This window comes from Tachyglossus aculeatus, chromosome 5 (genome assembly GCF_015852505.1).
Source record: "Tachyglossus aculeatus isolate mTacAcu1 chromosome 5, mTacAcu1.pri, whole genome shotgun sequence".
NCBI classification, from domain to species: domain Eukaryota; kingdom Metazoa; phylum Chordata; class Mammalia; order Monotremata; family Tachyglossidae; genus Tachyglossus; species Tachyglossus aculeatus.
This window is the reverse complement of record NC_052070.1, coordinates 76340029-76357638: the sequence shown is the minus strand read 5'-3', so window position 1 is coordinate 76357638 and position 17610 is coordinate 76340029. Positions and strand designations below refer to the sequence as shown.

The 17610-nt window shown below is 38.0% G+C and overlaps 1 protein-coding gene across 1 annotated transcript in view; it reads right to left on the bottom strand.

Moving 5' to 3' along the window:
• NRG1 (neuregulin 1) overlaps positions 1-17610 on the bottom strand; it is a 1079813-nt gene that overhangs the window by 165590 nt on the left and 896613 nt on the right. The window contains 2 exon segments of the mRNA XM_038746358.1: positions 2218-2339; positions 6215-6392. Of these exon segments, the coding sequence (XP_038602286.1) occupies positions 2218-2339; positions 6215-6392 (300 nt within the window).

Below are 17610 nucleotides of genomic sequence, written 5' to 3'. Positions count from 1 at the left end.
GCACTGCTGCTTCTCCAAGGTTGAAATTATTGAATCCAGTTGGGGCAGTGACTATGAGGTAGTAATGGTGGGCAATTAGTTCCTTACTCCAAACTCTTTTACTACAGCTATAGAAAGAAGTCTGGAAAAGGGAAAAGGAAGGAAGGAGAAACTTGCTCCTTTTTGCCTCAGAGGGAAAGTGTTGCAGGAGAAGTTGCTTAGCTAACAGCTAAAATCAGCAGAAACTGCTGAATTCCTCAGTTCATGAAGTTATGTACATTTGGAGTTTTGAGCTAAGCTGACCTGTAACGTGTCCTGCACCCTCCCTTTAAGATTTGTTAAAAACAAGGCCAAGGAATAGGAAAAGGCAACGGGAGAATAGGAGGGTACTAAAACTGAGGAGAAACAATGGAGAACCTGAAAATTCAGGAAGAGCATCGAAGCCTGAACTAATATCTGGGTTAATGTTACTCTTATTCCCAGACCTTATTGACAGGATTTATTGGAAGAGAGAGTGGGGTCCCTGCACAGAACTTTTCAATCCTAGGATAACCATCAAAATAGCTGAGATGGGGTAAATGAAAATGAAAAATAGACATGTCTCCCAGCAAATAGTAAATCTATGAAATCTATTCCCCAAAGGAAGTTGTGCCATTGGAAAGAGGCTCAAATGTGCTCTGAATAAGCGGGGTAGCAAATACCCAAAATATCCTGCATTGGCTTCTACCCCATTTTCATTGCTTTATCCTTGAAAAATGGACTTGAGGTCTGGATGAAGGACTGAGTGAATCACTATTGCAAATTGAATGCATCTATGAGAAAAATGCATAGATTCATATTTGCAAACTTTTGACTAATATCTAAGTGACTCCTTGAATTTAAAAAAGGCATTTTCTAAGACATTTGTCAGGAATAATTTGGTAATAAATAACTCAAATGTTTAACCCAGAAAAATCAACAGCCGGCACGTAATCAACATTATAATGATGTAAATCCTTAAGGAGACATTGGCACTAGCACTGATTTCGGCTTTTGGGAACTTTAACTTGTGCAAAGAATACAAATCTGTTCCATGTGTCATACCGGTATCATCTAATCATTTCATTTACCACAACAAACCAGATTGACCCATGATGATGATTGATTCAAGAGACAAAGTGAGTTTTCAAAATATGAAGCAAATAAGTCAGCTGAGTTGACATTGAAATCTGGAATATTGTATTTCAATTTTATCCCATGAAATTGCTGTGGAGGAAAAGGCATGTGGTAATAGGCACACATTTAACAATACTAACCAACAATGGTACAATTAAACTTATGGCAACTCCATCATCAAGATAAAAGGTCAGTTCTCTACACACCAGTAACAGGTCCTTGCTCCCACTCTCCCATTCTACAAAAGGAAGACTTCCTAGAGATTGATGAAAAGCCTGCAGCCAGGAGATCCTCCTTCAGCCCAGGGTGTTCTGTTAATTGGCTGATTGCACGACCAGTGAGATGATGGAGTCCTCATTTTCCCATCACACTCCCCAGCTCTGCAATCTCCTTCATCAAGATCCTTGGTTCACCTGAAAGTCAGGCTCCAGGGATGTATGTTTGTATGCCTCCTGAGCTGATTTTTGCCTAGTTTAAACAGCAAGCATGCTCTGGGTTGGCAATACCCAATCCGATAAAACAAACTACAACTAATTCTCAGCTTCTCCCTGTAAACTGGGCAGGAAGGAAAATTACAACCCATGCCAAGGGCACAGACAATTAACAGAAGAAAATAATTTCACATACATTTTAATTACAGCCAATTATTTCAGTTTACTGGGGTAAGCTTGGAACTTCATTGCTCCCTCTGGGAATCTACAAACGAGATAACTCAACCAAATGACTGCTCCAATATGGAGTATCCATCATATGGTCTTGCCAGAGATCCATGCTTAGCTGGTTAAGATGCAATTCATATAGTATTTTCAATGCTCCAGCCATCAGGGGAGAAAGCATAAATGCTGAAAGCCTTTATTTAAACCATCTAGAGACTGAAGCTTCATTAAGTCAGTTTTCAAACTTGACATTTGCCAAACTGAGATGGTATCATCAAACTGTATTTTTCTTCCTGTGAAGTGTGAATACGCCAACTTTAACAAAATCTCAGAAACAGTCTCATCCCTATGTGTTTTGATGGCCACTGTAAGGAGGGCATCTCCACTGTGAAAGAGAAATGAAAAAGAGAAAAGAAATATTTCTTACCATTCGATTCCACAATAGTGATGTTGGCAAAGGTACTGTCATTCCCTAATTTACTAATGACTTTGCACATGTATTCCCCGGAGTCAGCCAGTGATGCTTTGCTAATGCGAAGTTCTGATTTCCTGTAGAAACAGGACCAAAATATATTAAGAACCATCCACAGTTATGCTTTCTCTTAGTCATTATTGCTATGGTCAATCGACAGTGTCTTAGATTCCCAATTCAATTTTCTGACTTCTATTTTCTGTCTTATAATGGTAATGATTATAATCATCAGCGCTTTGAATAGTGCTCAGCTCTTAGAGCAGTGCTTGGCAAATAGTAAGTGCTTAACAAATGTCATCATTATTATTATTAACCATGGCATTTGTTAAGTGCTTACTAGATGATAATTGTGTTTTTTTAAATACAATAATAATATTGCAATATTATTACAATAATTGTGGTATTTGTTAAGTGCTTCCTATGTGGCAAGCACTGTACTAGGTACTGGGTAAGATAAGAGGTAATCAGGTCCCACATGGTGCTCACATTCTAAGTAGGAGGGAGAACAGATATTGAGTCATTTTGCAGATGAAGGAACTGAGGCACAAAGAAGTTAAGCAACCTATCCAACATCCCGCAGCAGGTAAGTGGAAGGGCCGGGATTAGAATTCAGGTCCTCTGATTCCTGGGCCTATTCCCTTTCCAATAGACCATGCTGCTTCTCCATATGCCAAGCACTATACTAAGTCCTGGGTACATACAATTAATCCAGTCAAAGTACTTGTCCCACATAGGGTCACAGACTAAATCTACATTTCTAAATCATTTACAACTTGTTTAGAGAGGGGAAAAAAGTGTGATATCCCTTCTTACACATCTAGTAAGAGCAGACAATAAATGAAGTCAGGAAGTAAAATGTCTAGAACAGCAAAAATATTTGTTTTGAATCAAAGGAAAATTCTGTTTTTATAAAACAAGGATAGCCGTTTCCCAAAATGCATGTTGTATTAACCACATAACAAGGAATTTTGAGCCCAGTACCGTGACTGAATAAATAAATATCCCTGGAGCAGAATACATGTGAAATCCTGAACAATCACAAGTCAGCTAAATTAGCATGATTAGCATTTATTTACCTTCTTGTCCTAAATATAAATGGAAAGTCTCAAAAGACAGAGATAGATATGACCATGGGACTACTGTGAGAAATGTCTGCTGCTAAATACCTTCAGATTTGTCCTGGGATATTTTGAACTGTTTAGAGTTTCCTTGCCAAGCCTTTAGTGGGGTTCCTGAGAGTATCAGTAGATGACAAAACTTCAGCTGATAAAACCCAAAGCCCATGGAATAAAGGAGGTTATGGACTGCCCCGTGCCTTCTCACAAGGGGTAAAATTCAAGGCTTGTGGCAAATAAAAAATAACCTTCTAAACCCATTTCAAATTGCTACCTCCAATTCTGGGACTACATTGTGTTTCTCCATCACTGTATCAGCTGCACCCAACTTGAAATGGCAGCCATTGTTATCATTATTATTATTAAGTTATATTTATTAAGTGCTTATCCTATGTTGAGCACTATTTTAAGTACTTGGGTGGATGCAAGTTAATCATGTCAGACACAGTCCCTGTCCCACCTGGAGCTGACAATCTAAGAAGGAGGTAGAACAGGTATTGAATCCCCATTTCACAGTTGAGTAAACTAAGGCACAGAGTAGTTAAGTGACTTGACCAAAGTCACACAGCAGACAAGTGGCAAAGCTGGGATTAAAACTCAAGTCTTCTGACTCCCAGGCCCACGCTCTTTTCATTTTACTATATAGCTTCCCTATCCATGGACAAGGCTAGTCCCAAGGGGCATTGCTCAGGCCATGGAAGCCTGGGGAAGCCTTCATTCATTCATTTAATTGCATTTATTGAGCATTTACTGTGTGCAGAATACTGTACTAAGCACTTAGAAGAATACAATATAGCAATAAACAAATTCCCTGCCCACATTGAGCTTACAGTCTGGAGGAAGCCTGCAACAGTGGATGTCAGACTCCTACCCTTGCAATTCTTGATGTGTCTGAGGGGTAACCGACTACAAAAATTCTTCCTTCTGCTCCTACATATGGCACTAAACACCTATAAATCAACAAAGTAAGGCTGGCAAATTCAGAAATCAAGGAAGATTAGCAACAGTAAGCACTGTTGTTGTGGATACCATGGATACAACTATATTTTACATACAGAGAACTAAGAGGGGGTACTCAAAATAGAGTTTGGAAAAAAAGCACGGTTGGCAAAGGAAATGCATATTTTTCTCCCAATTCAACATTGTACAGAAGCTGATGGTTGGAAGATAATTTCTCTCAAAAATGAAAATTCAGGAATTTTAAACTTCAAATTCAGATTTGACAGATCATTGTCTTGCTATTCTTAATCACTGCGTTTTGAAGTCCCTTACAAAACTCATTAGAAAAGTGATTTTCTTAAAATATATTCACTATGTTTATGGCAATTTTCATACAAAAATTAAGATGCGTGGAAACAGAAGTCAAATAACAGCTAATGATGAAGCACCTCTACAGGACAGGCCTGGATGACCACCTAGAAAATGGCCAGAATAGAAACAGAAAGTTTGCCTGAGAATTCTAAGCCAGAATGCTAATTAATTGCCTTCTTTAAAGAAACTTGTAAAGGAGCAAATATTAAAATGAGGTTGATATGACAGGGGCCAAAATCTTAGGCCACAACATTGGGCGATTTTATTTCTTTAAGTCATTCATCACACAATGGAGTAAAAAAATCAAAAGATTAAGTGGCTACACTGGTCAGAGGACTGCCAAATTCTTGAATGAATTTATTTTTCTAAGCCAAGAGCAACAGAGGCGCAAACATGATCTCTAAAGGAGATGGAGCAAGTGCTCAAAAGGAATGTTCCTTACTCAAATACGATTGATTGATTGATCATTAGCAGTGGATCAAAGACAAATACAGGGACCATTTGGAAACCTGTTGAAAGTCACCTGGAGATGAAATATTTTTGTAAATTATGATCTCAAAAGGAAATATTGGCTTTTCTTCTCTAATCTGATCTCTAGGCATTAAATACATTGAGATAGGGTAGAAAGTATGGAGGAGTCAGTAGGTAACTGCCCCAAGACCCATATGAAATGGGGTCTCTTGTTCACCTCTCAGAGACCTAGGGCAGCTCTAGGACCTGATCCAGAATGTCAGTCAGAGACAATGGCCCAGAGTCAGAGCCTGTGTCTCTGTAGAGTGTATTTGATGTCGTGATACAACGTACTGGCCCCAGCCTTCTCCTTCCTCCCACTTCTTTCACCTCTTCTCTTTGCACTGTCAAAAGGGCTACCTTAGCTGGGCTGTCAAACTGCTTGCTTTGGCCCCTCAAATGAGCTCACACTGTGGTACAAATCTTCCTTCTTGATCTAGATACTAAAATAACTACTTATAACAATGCTGCTGTGAACCTGTCACTCACTTGATAAAAACATTCTTCTCCAATTCTTCGGGGTCACCTGCACATTCCAATTTATTGACATGACAGTGATATATGGGTAAGAGCAGCTATCACAGATTCATTGAACAATTGTTTTTTTTCAAAAAGGTAAATTCATAAATACTCAGATCAGCAAAATCTAAAGGGCTCTTTGGCCTGATTATTCTTAACCTCCTGTTTATACTCCAGAAAGGTCCATTACTCACTTCCATCTTTAATGTTTTAAAGAGGGAGAAATTTTCATCACTATATTTCTGGCAATCTCATCAAGGCATCTCACCCAAGTCTCCTTTGTATTTCGGTATTAAAGACATCAAACTCTTTACCAAAATGTATGATTTCACTTCATTATAGGTGTAAGATTATAGATATGGAAATACCCCATAAAATGTTTTCAGGATTGTTCTGATTTTGTTTATTTGGAAATAACAATTTTACCCCTCTAATAAAATATTTTCTACATCTGTCCCCAACCAGAACTCCTTCTGCCATATGCCCAATATACTTACCCTGGCTTCTTTTGGATCTTGATGTTTTGTGGTTTGTTTTTTTTGTTTAGTTCGCTTCCATTCTTGAACCACTTGAATTTGAGAGAGGAGTACTCTGAACTGGTTTCACACCGGAGCACCAGTTTTGCACCCGCGACTGATTCCTGGTTTTTCATTTCCTTCAGTCGGGGAGGCACAGCTAAAGAAAGGAAACACAGGAAGAGATGCTCTGATCAGTCAAGGGCTTTTGGAAGAGAAAACAGCACGACATGGGGAAACCTGGACAGTTCAAACCCAAATCATGCCAAATATTTCCTACTCCCAAAGAAGAAATCCATCTCACCTGAATATTAAAAAATATATAAAATATGACAAAGAATGAATGTAACATATTTAACAAGAAAAGTCCAAATAAACACTCTGCATGGCTTAGTGGATAGAGAATGTGCTTGGGAGTCAGAAGGTCATGGGTTCTAATCATCACTCTGCCACTTGTCTGCTGTGTGACCTTGATCAAGTCATTTCACTTTTCTATGCTTCAGTTATCTCATCTGTAAAATGGGGATTGAGACTGAGCGCCCCACTGGGGACAGGGACTGTGTCCAACCTGATTTGCTTGTATCCACCCAAGTGCTTAGTACACTGCCTGGCACATAGTAAGCATTTAACAAATACCATTATTATTTTAACCTGTCATATGTTACTATTTTTTTAAAGCTCTCAGAATTCCACTGCATAGCCCATGAAATACCATCCCTCAAGGATGTGTCTACTCTCATTTGTGTATGACATACCACAAACAAGAATTGCCCAGTGATGCAAAACCAGCACTAAGAAATTTCATACCCTTATCTGATCCCATGAATCTATCCTAAAATTATACCAGTATACTCACCTAATAAAATAATTTCTGACTTTTTCATCCAGGTTTCTCTCCTCCCAAGTCTAGTCCTTCTAAGTTAATACAGTCATCCGTGGTCTCTGGCTAGTTCTCAGAGTCTAGGCTAAATGGCGGTGGGGTGGCAGGAGAGCACAGAACTGATAATAGCTCTCATTTGGGCAGAGTTCTAGGCCAATTAACTGGTGCACCCAAGGAAGCAATCCAATCCCCAAACTACATCATATGCTTGATCTAAACTAATGATTTTTCAGCTCCGCTGTGCAGAATTGAAACAAAAAATAAATAGTAGCAAATCTTCCTATCGTTAAACAATTAATCAGCTAATAGTAGTGCCAAATGACTGGTAGAGAAATCAAATAGATTAGCTCATGCAGATGCTCCAAACCGGAGCAAGGCCTGGCTCTGTCCTAAGTCCTCCTTTCCTCTTCTTCCACTGCCTTCTGCATCACCCTGACTTGCTCCCTTTATGCAACTCCGCTCCCTGCTCCACTTATGTACATATCTGTAATGTATTTATTTATATTCCACCTTCTACCTCTAGACTGTAAGCTCATTGTGGGCAGTGAATGTGTCTGTTATTTTGTATTCTCACAAGCGCTTGGTAAAGTGTTCTGCAGATGGTAAATGCTCAATAAATATATTTGAATGAATGCATTTATAAATCATACCTTAGTCGCTGGCTGTGCAGTTTTATATACAATTTAAACATGCCAATATTCCTTACTAAGAGTATTAATAGCCTGTTTTGGTTACTTGCAAATCATGCAAACTAAAGCAACTGAAATCAAACTATCAAAAAAAAAATTACCCAATTGTATGTGTCTTAAAAACATATCAAAAAGGTAAAAATTCACCATCTACACTATAACTTTCTGGCAAAGACCCATTTTAAGTCAAGTCTATTCTGATTTCTGGAGTTGTCAAAAATTTTATTTCTTAAAATGACTTCATTTTATCGAATGTATTTTGTTGTCCATTAGGGGTTCATTAGTTTGGCCATGCCTTTAAGATGAGCACTTAGAATTCATTTGTAAACCCTGTTAAACTATTATTCTCTGCCCTTGATCTTATTTTAGAAATGAACAGGGAGTCAGTGGCAGTGCATCTCACTGATTCATTCATCAGTTACTCTTTGCATAAGACTCCAAGGAAAGCAGATTACATCTCCTGAAGACATGACAGGAAATTGAGTATCTTTTTTCATTCATGGTATGATTGTTTATCTACACCAAAACCTTGGAAAAAGTTAATCACTGATCTGTCAGACATTTAATACAAAGATTCTAATAAATTACAATATGAAACATTTTAAACTTGATCTCACGGAATTTCAACCACATTTTTACATTGCACCAACACTATTTGTCCGTGTGAGATAGTGAAGCCCTGGCTTGTAAAAAAAAAAACAACAACAAAAAACCCTGCTTTTATTGTTTTTGTCTTTTAGTAACAGGTAACTGTAGCCCTCCTTGTACTAGTATTCTTAGCAATGTAAAAATAAGCTTATAGTTCTCTGAGAGTAATAGTAATACTGATGGTATTTGTCACACAGTGGCTAAATGCAATGAACTGTACTTTGGGCTTGGGAAAGTCCAACAGAAACCTAAGATACATCAACACCAATAATATGCACTGAACCCTTAATGTGTGTCGAGCCATGTACTAAACAATTGGGAGAGTACAATAAAACAGATTTGTTAATTATGTTGCCTGCCCACAAAGAATTTACAGTCTAGAGGCAAATTTAGAGTCTAGGCATACATATATATATATATATATATGTGTGTGTGTGTATATATATATATATATATATATATAAGTGTGTGTGCATATATACATACATACACATATGTATATATGTATATATACACATATGTATACGTGTATATATATGTATATGCACATATACATATATACATATCTCCATACATTGCCTGCTTACGTGGAGCTTATCCTAAAATATGATAGTTTTCATGAACCTGTCTTCATCCCGTGACTCAGTAGGCTATCCATTCCAGAGATCTTGAAATAGTTTTCTATCATTCAAGGATGGCCTAGGTCAGGGAGTCAATCAGTCAACCATAGTTCCTGAGTGCTTACTGTGTGCCGAATTCTGTACTAAACTTTTGGAGAGTACAATATAACAGTAAACAGACATTCTCTGCCCACAAAGAGCTTACACTCTAGAGGGGGAGACAGCATTCCTACTCACAGAGTTCACTGGGTTGCTTCTCAAACCATCCCTGATTATATCTTGTTGGACTTGCAAAGACTTCCAAAAAGAAACGGGTTCACTCCCCTGCCTATAGTCAGGACAATACTTAAAAGGCAAACCTTACAAGCACTTTACATTTAATAAGTGATTTTCCCCACATACTATCCCCTTTATACCTTTGCCTTAACTTTTTTCTTAGCAGAGATTGGGATACAAAGCAGCAGTCTTGAAACAGAGACAGAACATATAGGAGACAAAAGAATCAGTGCAGCAAGTAAATTTAAACATTTCAACAATCACCTCCTCTCCCCTCCTCACCCCACCCCCAGCCCCACAAGCACAGCTTCTCACTCTACATTGTGTCATCAATGAAAGCAAAGTACTAATAAATCTAGATATTTAAATATAGAATGGCTAGCAAGTAAATGCAGCTTGATACATCTGGCACATGGGATCACTGTAATGTGTGAACTTCTCAGAATGGCATAAATTGGGCATTTCACATAAAATGAGGTAAGTAAAACAGATGACATTTGTAGGAAATAAAACTCTGGTTACAACTCTGAGTGTATATTTGGTTATGATTATACAAAAATTCCATTATTTTCTTGTAATTATGGAAAAAAAAACTTCTGACAATCCAAAAGAATCAGTAGGGTGGAGCTGTTTGGGGATGAATTTCTTTAGAATGATCAGTTACCATTTACAAATGTCTTTCAGAGTATGTTCAGTCAAATTTGTTTCCCATTTAAAAATGATGTGGTAATGCTAAAAATCATGAGCTTGTGATCGTATAGCCATAAATTGACATTTAAAAGGGTAGTTTTTTCCTTTGTTACTTGTACTGATAACTACATACTAATATACTGATCAAATTCCTCAAAAAACTATCCTGCAGAGTACTTAGGTGGAGGTTCTCCTTTGATGTTAATTTCAATGAGAGGATATAGAAAAAACTAGGCCTTTAGAGTTTATAAATTGCTCTAACTTCTAAAAAAGTGATGATACCAACAGAGCTGCTCAAACTTCATCAAGGATGGATTCCATCTTAGTTTTTTACAAGTTCCACAAGAAAAACAAAAAAAAACTCTGGTTGTAAGTCCATTTATCAGCCATTTTTAAAAAATCCAAAGAGAGATGTGGCCTCTCAAAAGTTTGCTGAAGCCAAATCAATTAATGCAAAGTCAACTTTGGAAAGTGAAACATAAATTTGGGGGCAAATTCAATCAGGATGGTATTTATTGAGTGCTTACTGTGTGCAGGGCACGTTACTAAGTGTTTAGGACAGTACAAACAACAATGTAACTGACACATTCACTCCCCACACCAAGTTTACTGTCTACAGCAGCGTGGCTCAGTGGAAAGAGCACGGGCTTTGGAGTCAGGGGTCATGGGTTCAAATCCCAGCTCTGCCAATTGTCAGCTGTGTGCCTTTGGGCAAGTCACTTCACTTCTCTTTGTCTCAGTTCCCTATCTGTAAAATGGGGATTAAGATTGTGAGCCCCCTGTGGGACAACCTGATCTTCTTGTAACCTCCCCAGTGCTTAGAACAGTGCTTTGCACATAGTAAGAACTTAATAAATGCCACCATCATCATCATCATTATTATTATTATTACAGTGGGAGTTCAATAAATTTTGCTTTTTCTTATAATTCTGATTTGTCAGGGTTTCTGTTAAATTACCGAATTTAAGACAGAGTTTGACTTGTGAGGTCTTTTCATTAGGGAGATCCCTTTTTGTGCTATAACAATTTAATACCTGAGAAAATTTTATGCAGTCTCTAAGATATTTCAACCTTCTTGAGTAATGATTTTAGACATGAACACAGGCATATACACAGTCTTAGAGATGTATTAACTCAGGCCAATAGTAAAATGGAGAGTTTTTTAAAAAAACTTTTTAAAATATCAATTGTAAAACCCTCTGAGAAGTCCCACACATAAAAGGAGCATTAAGATTTATTTTTACAAGTATTTGGGGCTCTAAGGGATCACAAAATCTGATTCTTGCTGTGCTTTACCAAATCAAGTGGGCAAATTAAGAAAGCATAACATTTTTATCTTTGCTGCTATTGTTTATTCTAAGAATATTCCAATCTTTTACATGACCCTATCCCTGGAAAAAGTAAGAAGAGGAGTTTTCAGAAAACACTGACCTCACATTCTGAATCATAACCATGAACTAAAATTCAAGCCAATTCTGTCTAGCTATGCCGATGGAGTTTCCAATGCAGCAAATGACTTGGAAAACGAATGTTTACGAAGTGTGGTTAGTCAGCTAATAAACTCTCAATTGTTTTGTCTATTTGTATTAAATTTTAGATACTCAGTGTTGCCATTTAAACTATTAACTATTGCTAAGATAAGAAAAGAAACTATACTAGGTGCCTGCTGCAGAAGCATGTTGATATCATTTAGCATTAGAAAAGCTGTTATTTTTGTTCTTTGAAAGGTTTGATGAGGCAAAATTCTCATTTCATCATTCTCCAGGTTTGATATTACACTTAATCTGGCACCTCAAAACATTGACCAAATTAAACAGGAAAGCCGCAAAATCTGATAAAACAACCTTAAGCTTTTTTATTGTTTTTTTAGATGAATATATAAATACGTTTCAAGAATTGAAGTGAAGTGCACCACACTTGCCTGCCATCATGCAAGGATATTTTCCGTTCTGTGCAAGTTGATGATCGACAATTTTGTTAGCTAACGGAAGAATAGCTTCAACCTGATGACTTTCTACAACCATGTTCAAGGTAAATAAATTACTGATCAACGTCTAAATCCACTTCCAAAACTCCTTCACTGATCCCATTTTCCCTCAGTAAAATATTTCACAGAAGATTATGGCCAAGTACATATGGATGAACTATACAGTCCTGCATTTGTGGTTGGACAGATGACTTGTTCTTACACATCTGGCAAAACACCAAAAATAGATTTTTTATTTCCTTTTCAAAGTTTTAAGATCTGAAAATAGAGCAGAGACTGGAAAACCTAGTGGAATGAGCAGTCAGAACACCTTGGAGTTTGATCTTTACTGGTGTGATGTGTGGCTCTGAGTAATAACTCCTCTGCCTACCATTTAACCCACTGTAAAAGGAAAGATTTTTCCCCATGGACCTCATGCCACGTTGAAAAAGATAAATAAAATATACGAAATAAGTTAAGCCTTTTGGAAGGAAATCACTCTAGAAATGCAAGTTATTATTACAGAAACAAGTCACACATGCCTTTTGGGAAGGGAGAAAAAACTGCATTAGCAAATATTTCCACACAACATGAAAATCACAGTGATTGGGCTTTTGAACAAATCTGGTAGTAGTTGAAACATTTCTAATATCCAAAGTAAAATGTTCACTACAGTGGTGCCACCTACAGCTCAAGTTAGCTTCCTCTGAATAAAGGCAATGCAAATTCAGGAGTCAAAAACTGATCTGTACTTGGAGGAGTTTTAGTTACTCAAAAAACAGTACCTAAAAGCATAAAATTCAATTAGGTCCCAATAAAACATAAAGGGTCACTGTATTTCAATTATTTTCTGATATTCTTCCTTCCTTTACCTGGAAGGGAACCTTCCTTATTTCACATTCACCACGTAGAGATTTGTCATGCTCAAGTATGTTTTTGAATCAAACATGAATATCATGTGGAAACATTTTCAGATGAAAAAATAATATCCATTTAGTTCAGAATTAATTTTGGGGGGAGACATCAAGTTGATTGAACCATAAATTCCCTTTCTTGCATTTCTCTCAAACTTCTTGTTGTTGTTATATATTTGTTAAGTGCTTACTATGTGATGATGATGAGGAGGGGATGGAAGGATTTGTTAAGTACTTACTATGTGTCAAGCACTATTCTAAGTGCTGGGGTAGATACAATGTAATCAGTTTGGACATAGTCCATGTCCCACATGGGCTCACAGTCCTAATCCTCCTTTTACAGATGAGGTATCTGAGGCACAGAGAAGTGAAGTGACTTGCCCAAGGTCACACAGCAGACAAATGGCAGATCCAGGATAAGAACCCAGGTCCTTCCGACTCCCAGGCCTGTGGTCTATCCACTAGGCGATGCTGCTTCTTTTCTTTCTTTTTTTTAAATGGTATTTGTTAAGCACTTACTATGTGCCAAGCACTGTTCCAAGCGCTGGAGTAGATACAAGGTAATCAGCTTGTTCCACATGGGGGTCACAGTCTTAATCCCTATTTTACAGATGAGGTAACTGAGGCACAGAGAAGTTAGTGACTTGTCCAAGGTCACACAGCAGACAAGTGGCGGAGCTGGGATTAGAACCCACAACATCTGACTCCCAAGCCTGTGCTCTTTCCACTAAGCCATGCTGCTTCTTTCTCATTTCTCCCACTTTTTCCTCATCCCTCCAATCGAAAACTGACTTAATTGTTAGGCTTTGAAAGTGATCCAAAGTTAATGTGACAAAATATACTTCATTAAGTCACACACTCCCCCCATTTACAATTCCTCTAGACTAAGCTCTCTATGGGTGGGAAAAGTGCCTCACAACTCTGCTATATTGTTATATTGCACTCTCCCAAGCGCTTAGTACAGTGTTGAGCACATAGTAAGTGCTCAATAAATATGCTGATTGATTTGGGTTTTCTCCCACCACAAACAGTTGGGGTAGCAACTCGACATCTTGGGCCCCCACACAATTGTTCAACGTTTTCCAAAGATAAACACATTCTGGCTCTATTAGACTCATATGACTCCTTTGGTGTTTCCAAAATCCCAAACTGGGGATCTAGGAAACAATGTCAACCTTGTCAGGTACTGTGTGATTACCTGTTCACATAAGTAAATCATATTCCTAACACTTTCTATTGTATCCAGATACCTTGGGGGGTAGGGAGGAACCTGCCCTCAAAATAAACAAAACAATGATGTTTAAATAATGGCACCCAAAATCCTGATTTCACAAGAACAGCAACTCTATGGGGAAGACTAGCACCAAACATAAGGCCTGGGTACATCTGTATAGTCAATTGTTTATTCTGATTCCTAGCATTATAAATGTGCTTATTTCCATCATCTCCATTAGTGTATAAACTTCTTAGTAACAAGGAACATGCCTCTATTAGATTATAAGCCTGGCTAGCCCAAGTGCCAAATGTGCATGAGTTTGCCACTTTCGATTTCTCTGACTTCATCTTTCTCAGTGTTCTTTTCTATTATTTGAGATTTAGTATCCTGACTTTTGTTTGCCTTGTTCTGAAATCTACTGAAATTTGAAATCTACTGGACTGTGACTGGACTGCCCTTCCCCATGACCCTAATGAAAATGAGATATATATCTCACAAAGCCTTCTGACTGGAAAACCTTAAATAAATTATTGGTGCTATCTTTGACCTTCCATATTTCTCTTGCCTATAAGCATGCGTATCATCATCACTGGAACATTGTACGTACTGTTTTTACTTTGACCTTGCCTATACTGAACTCTAAGTCACTACCACAACACTTACAGTTTCAACTACAATTCCCTCTCAAAAAGTACCTAAAATAATCTTAGTTTTTTTCAATTCAGCTAGATTAGAAGCAACCCAACATTCAGCTATCTTTACTCACTTCAAATCAAATGGCTCTTCTCCATGAATTCACCAGCTTATTTTGCGTCAGCTTTACAACTCAATTGTTCTAATTCAGTCATTCATTCATATCATATTTATTAAGTGCTTACTGTGTGCAGAACACTGTACTAAGCGCTTGGGAAAGTACAATACAACAATAAACAGTGACATTCCCTGCCCACAATGACTCACAGTCTAGAGAGGAAACAGACTTCAATACAAATAAAGAAAATTACAGACAAGTGCTGTGGGGCTGGGACGGGGGGAAGAGCAAAGGGAGAAAGTCAGGGTGATGCAAAAAGGAGTGAAAGATGAGGAAAAGTGGGGTTTTAGCCTGGGAAGGCCTCTGGGAGGAGAAGTGCCTTCAATAAGGCTTTGAAGTGGGGGAGAGTAATAGCCTGTTGTATTTAAGAAGAGAGGGCATTCAAGGCCAGAGGCATGACATGGGCCAGCGGTTGCAGCAAGACAAGTGAGGTTGAGGCACAGTGAGAAGGCTAGCACTAGAGGAGAGAAGTATGTGGGCTGGGTTGCAGAAGGAGAGAAGTGAGGTGAGGTAGAAGGGGGTAAGGGGATAGAGCGCTTTAAAGCCAATGGTGAGGAGTTTTTATCTTATCCCCATTTTGAGATTTTTGAGGAGGTGGGTGACATGTTCTGAATGATTCTGTAGAAAGATGATCCGGGCAGAACAGTGAAGTATGGGCTGGAGTGAGGAGAGACAGGAGCTGCCCCCCCTCCTCATAATACTTTTCTTAAGGAGATCAATTTATTTTTCAACTGCAGCATTCCCCCTTGGCACACTTTTCTCTAAGATCTTTCACTAGCTCACTTCTAACTCTCCCTTGATTCATAATTTGTTGGAATTTGCTGTTACAGGGAACTAAAGACCAGCACAATGTGGCTATTTCTACTTGGTCATAATAGACTGTAGAGTTTAAACTGAGAACCCTAGTGATTGAGGCCATTTATACAGAAAAGTGATTCCTTACTTTCAGTAGTTATCTATAAAGATAGAGACATTTTTGTGGCTAGGAGATTTTTCCCTGATGCCCTTTACAAGAACACAAACATACATGCAATTTCATACCTGATGGTAAATGTGACAGAGGCACCATTAAAACAATCTCCTGAAGCCTTCTGGTACCTAAACAAACTTCTTCTCCAATTGCATCTAGAGGGGATTTGCAACACCAAAACCCATATGACAAATACAGATTCATCAGGTGTAGACACAATACACCAGGTACTCTGTTTCAATATTTCTGAAAGGTCTGTTGTCAGTTAAGTATCATGGACAGGGAGGCAGGGTGACCTTGTGGAAAGAGTGTGGAACTGGGAATCCAGAGACACAGTTCAAGTCCCAGCTCTTCCACTTGCCTGCTGCATGAGCATGGGCAAGCCATTTAACACCACTGACCCTCAGTTTCCTCATCTGTAAAATGGGGATAAGACATCTGTTCTCCTTCCCCACCCGCCTTACGTGAAACAAGAACTGTATCCACTATGGCAATTAGTATAGTGCCTGATACATAGTAAAAGTTTGATATGAGTGCTTAATATCATTATGTACCTGGAGACTATTAAATTGGCAAAATGCGGACTCTGGGTTATATGGATTGATGACAACCCCACACAATGAAAAATGGGGTTACTGCCCCAATAGTAGTTTGACATAAGCATTTTATTTTAGTCTCACACTTTCAGGATAAGAAATCATCAAAGGACGGTGTAAAACACAATACTATTGCCAGCCATCTCTAGGAGCCTGTTTAACATAACTGCCTAATAAAGCTATCAGTTCTACAGCTGAATGAGACACTCACTCACTCTTACTCAAACACACGTGGCATACCTCTAGGAAGTGTTGGCTGTGAATAACATTATATAAAGAATTAAAGAAGCACTGCTTTCTACATCATTTAAACCAAGTAGTATTTTCAAACAAGTAGGCAATTTATCATGTTTCTACTACCCTAAGCTATTATTTTCTTCTTGGTTTCTGAAATGTCTTATAGATAATATACCTCTGTTGTGTTCACTCTAAATGATAAGTTCTTATCAAATACCATAATTATTAATAATAATGTTATCATTAAGTGTCCATCTTTAGTTATATTAAATCTCCTGAAACCCTAAAGAAGCCCCAGGAATCACATCACATTATCAGGAAGATACAGAAAATGTGATCCAGTTCCTTGGGATTCCTTACGTTTTAAGGAGATTTAATATAAAGTATATGTCTACATCATGAGTTAATATTAGTATACTCATTCTTCTGGGAATAGAAAGACTAACAGGCATTTTTTTTTTTAGAGTTGTGAGCTATTCCTCTTTTAATATGGCTATTAAATTGGTATTTTTAAAGCAAACTCTTCCTTGAAAAGTTGCTATTAAATTGGACTTACCATAAAATAATGCCTCTGGCTAGGACGACTCAGGACAAAGGTAATAATAGGTTAAAAATGTTAATCCCCATTTTTCTCTATTTGTCCTCACAATACCACATCAGTTAGTCAAACAGAGTTAGACAACACAATTCTATACTTGAATCACAGGTCAGCACAGTAGGACCAGGAAGCACTAACTTGAGTTGGCATAGCCAGCTACAGGACTCTTCCACTGAAATTTCATCCCTTTAATTGTCCTATGAGTTATTTTGATTGACAGCTTCCTGGAGTGATAGAGACTTTGCACTGCCCCTTTCACGTCACTGT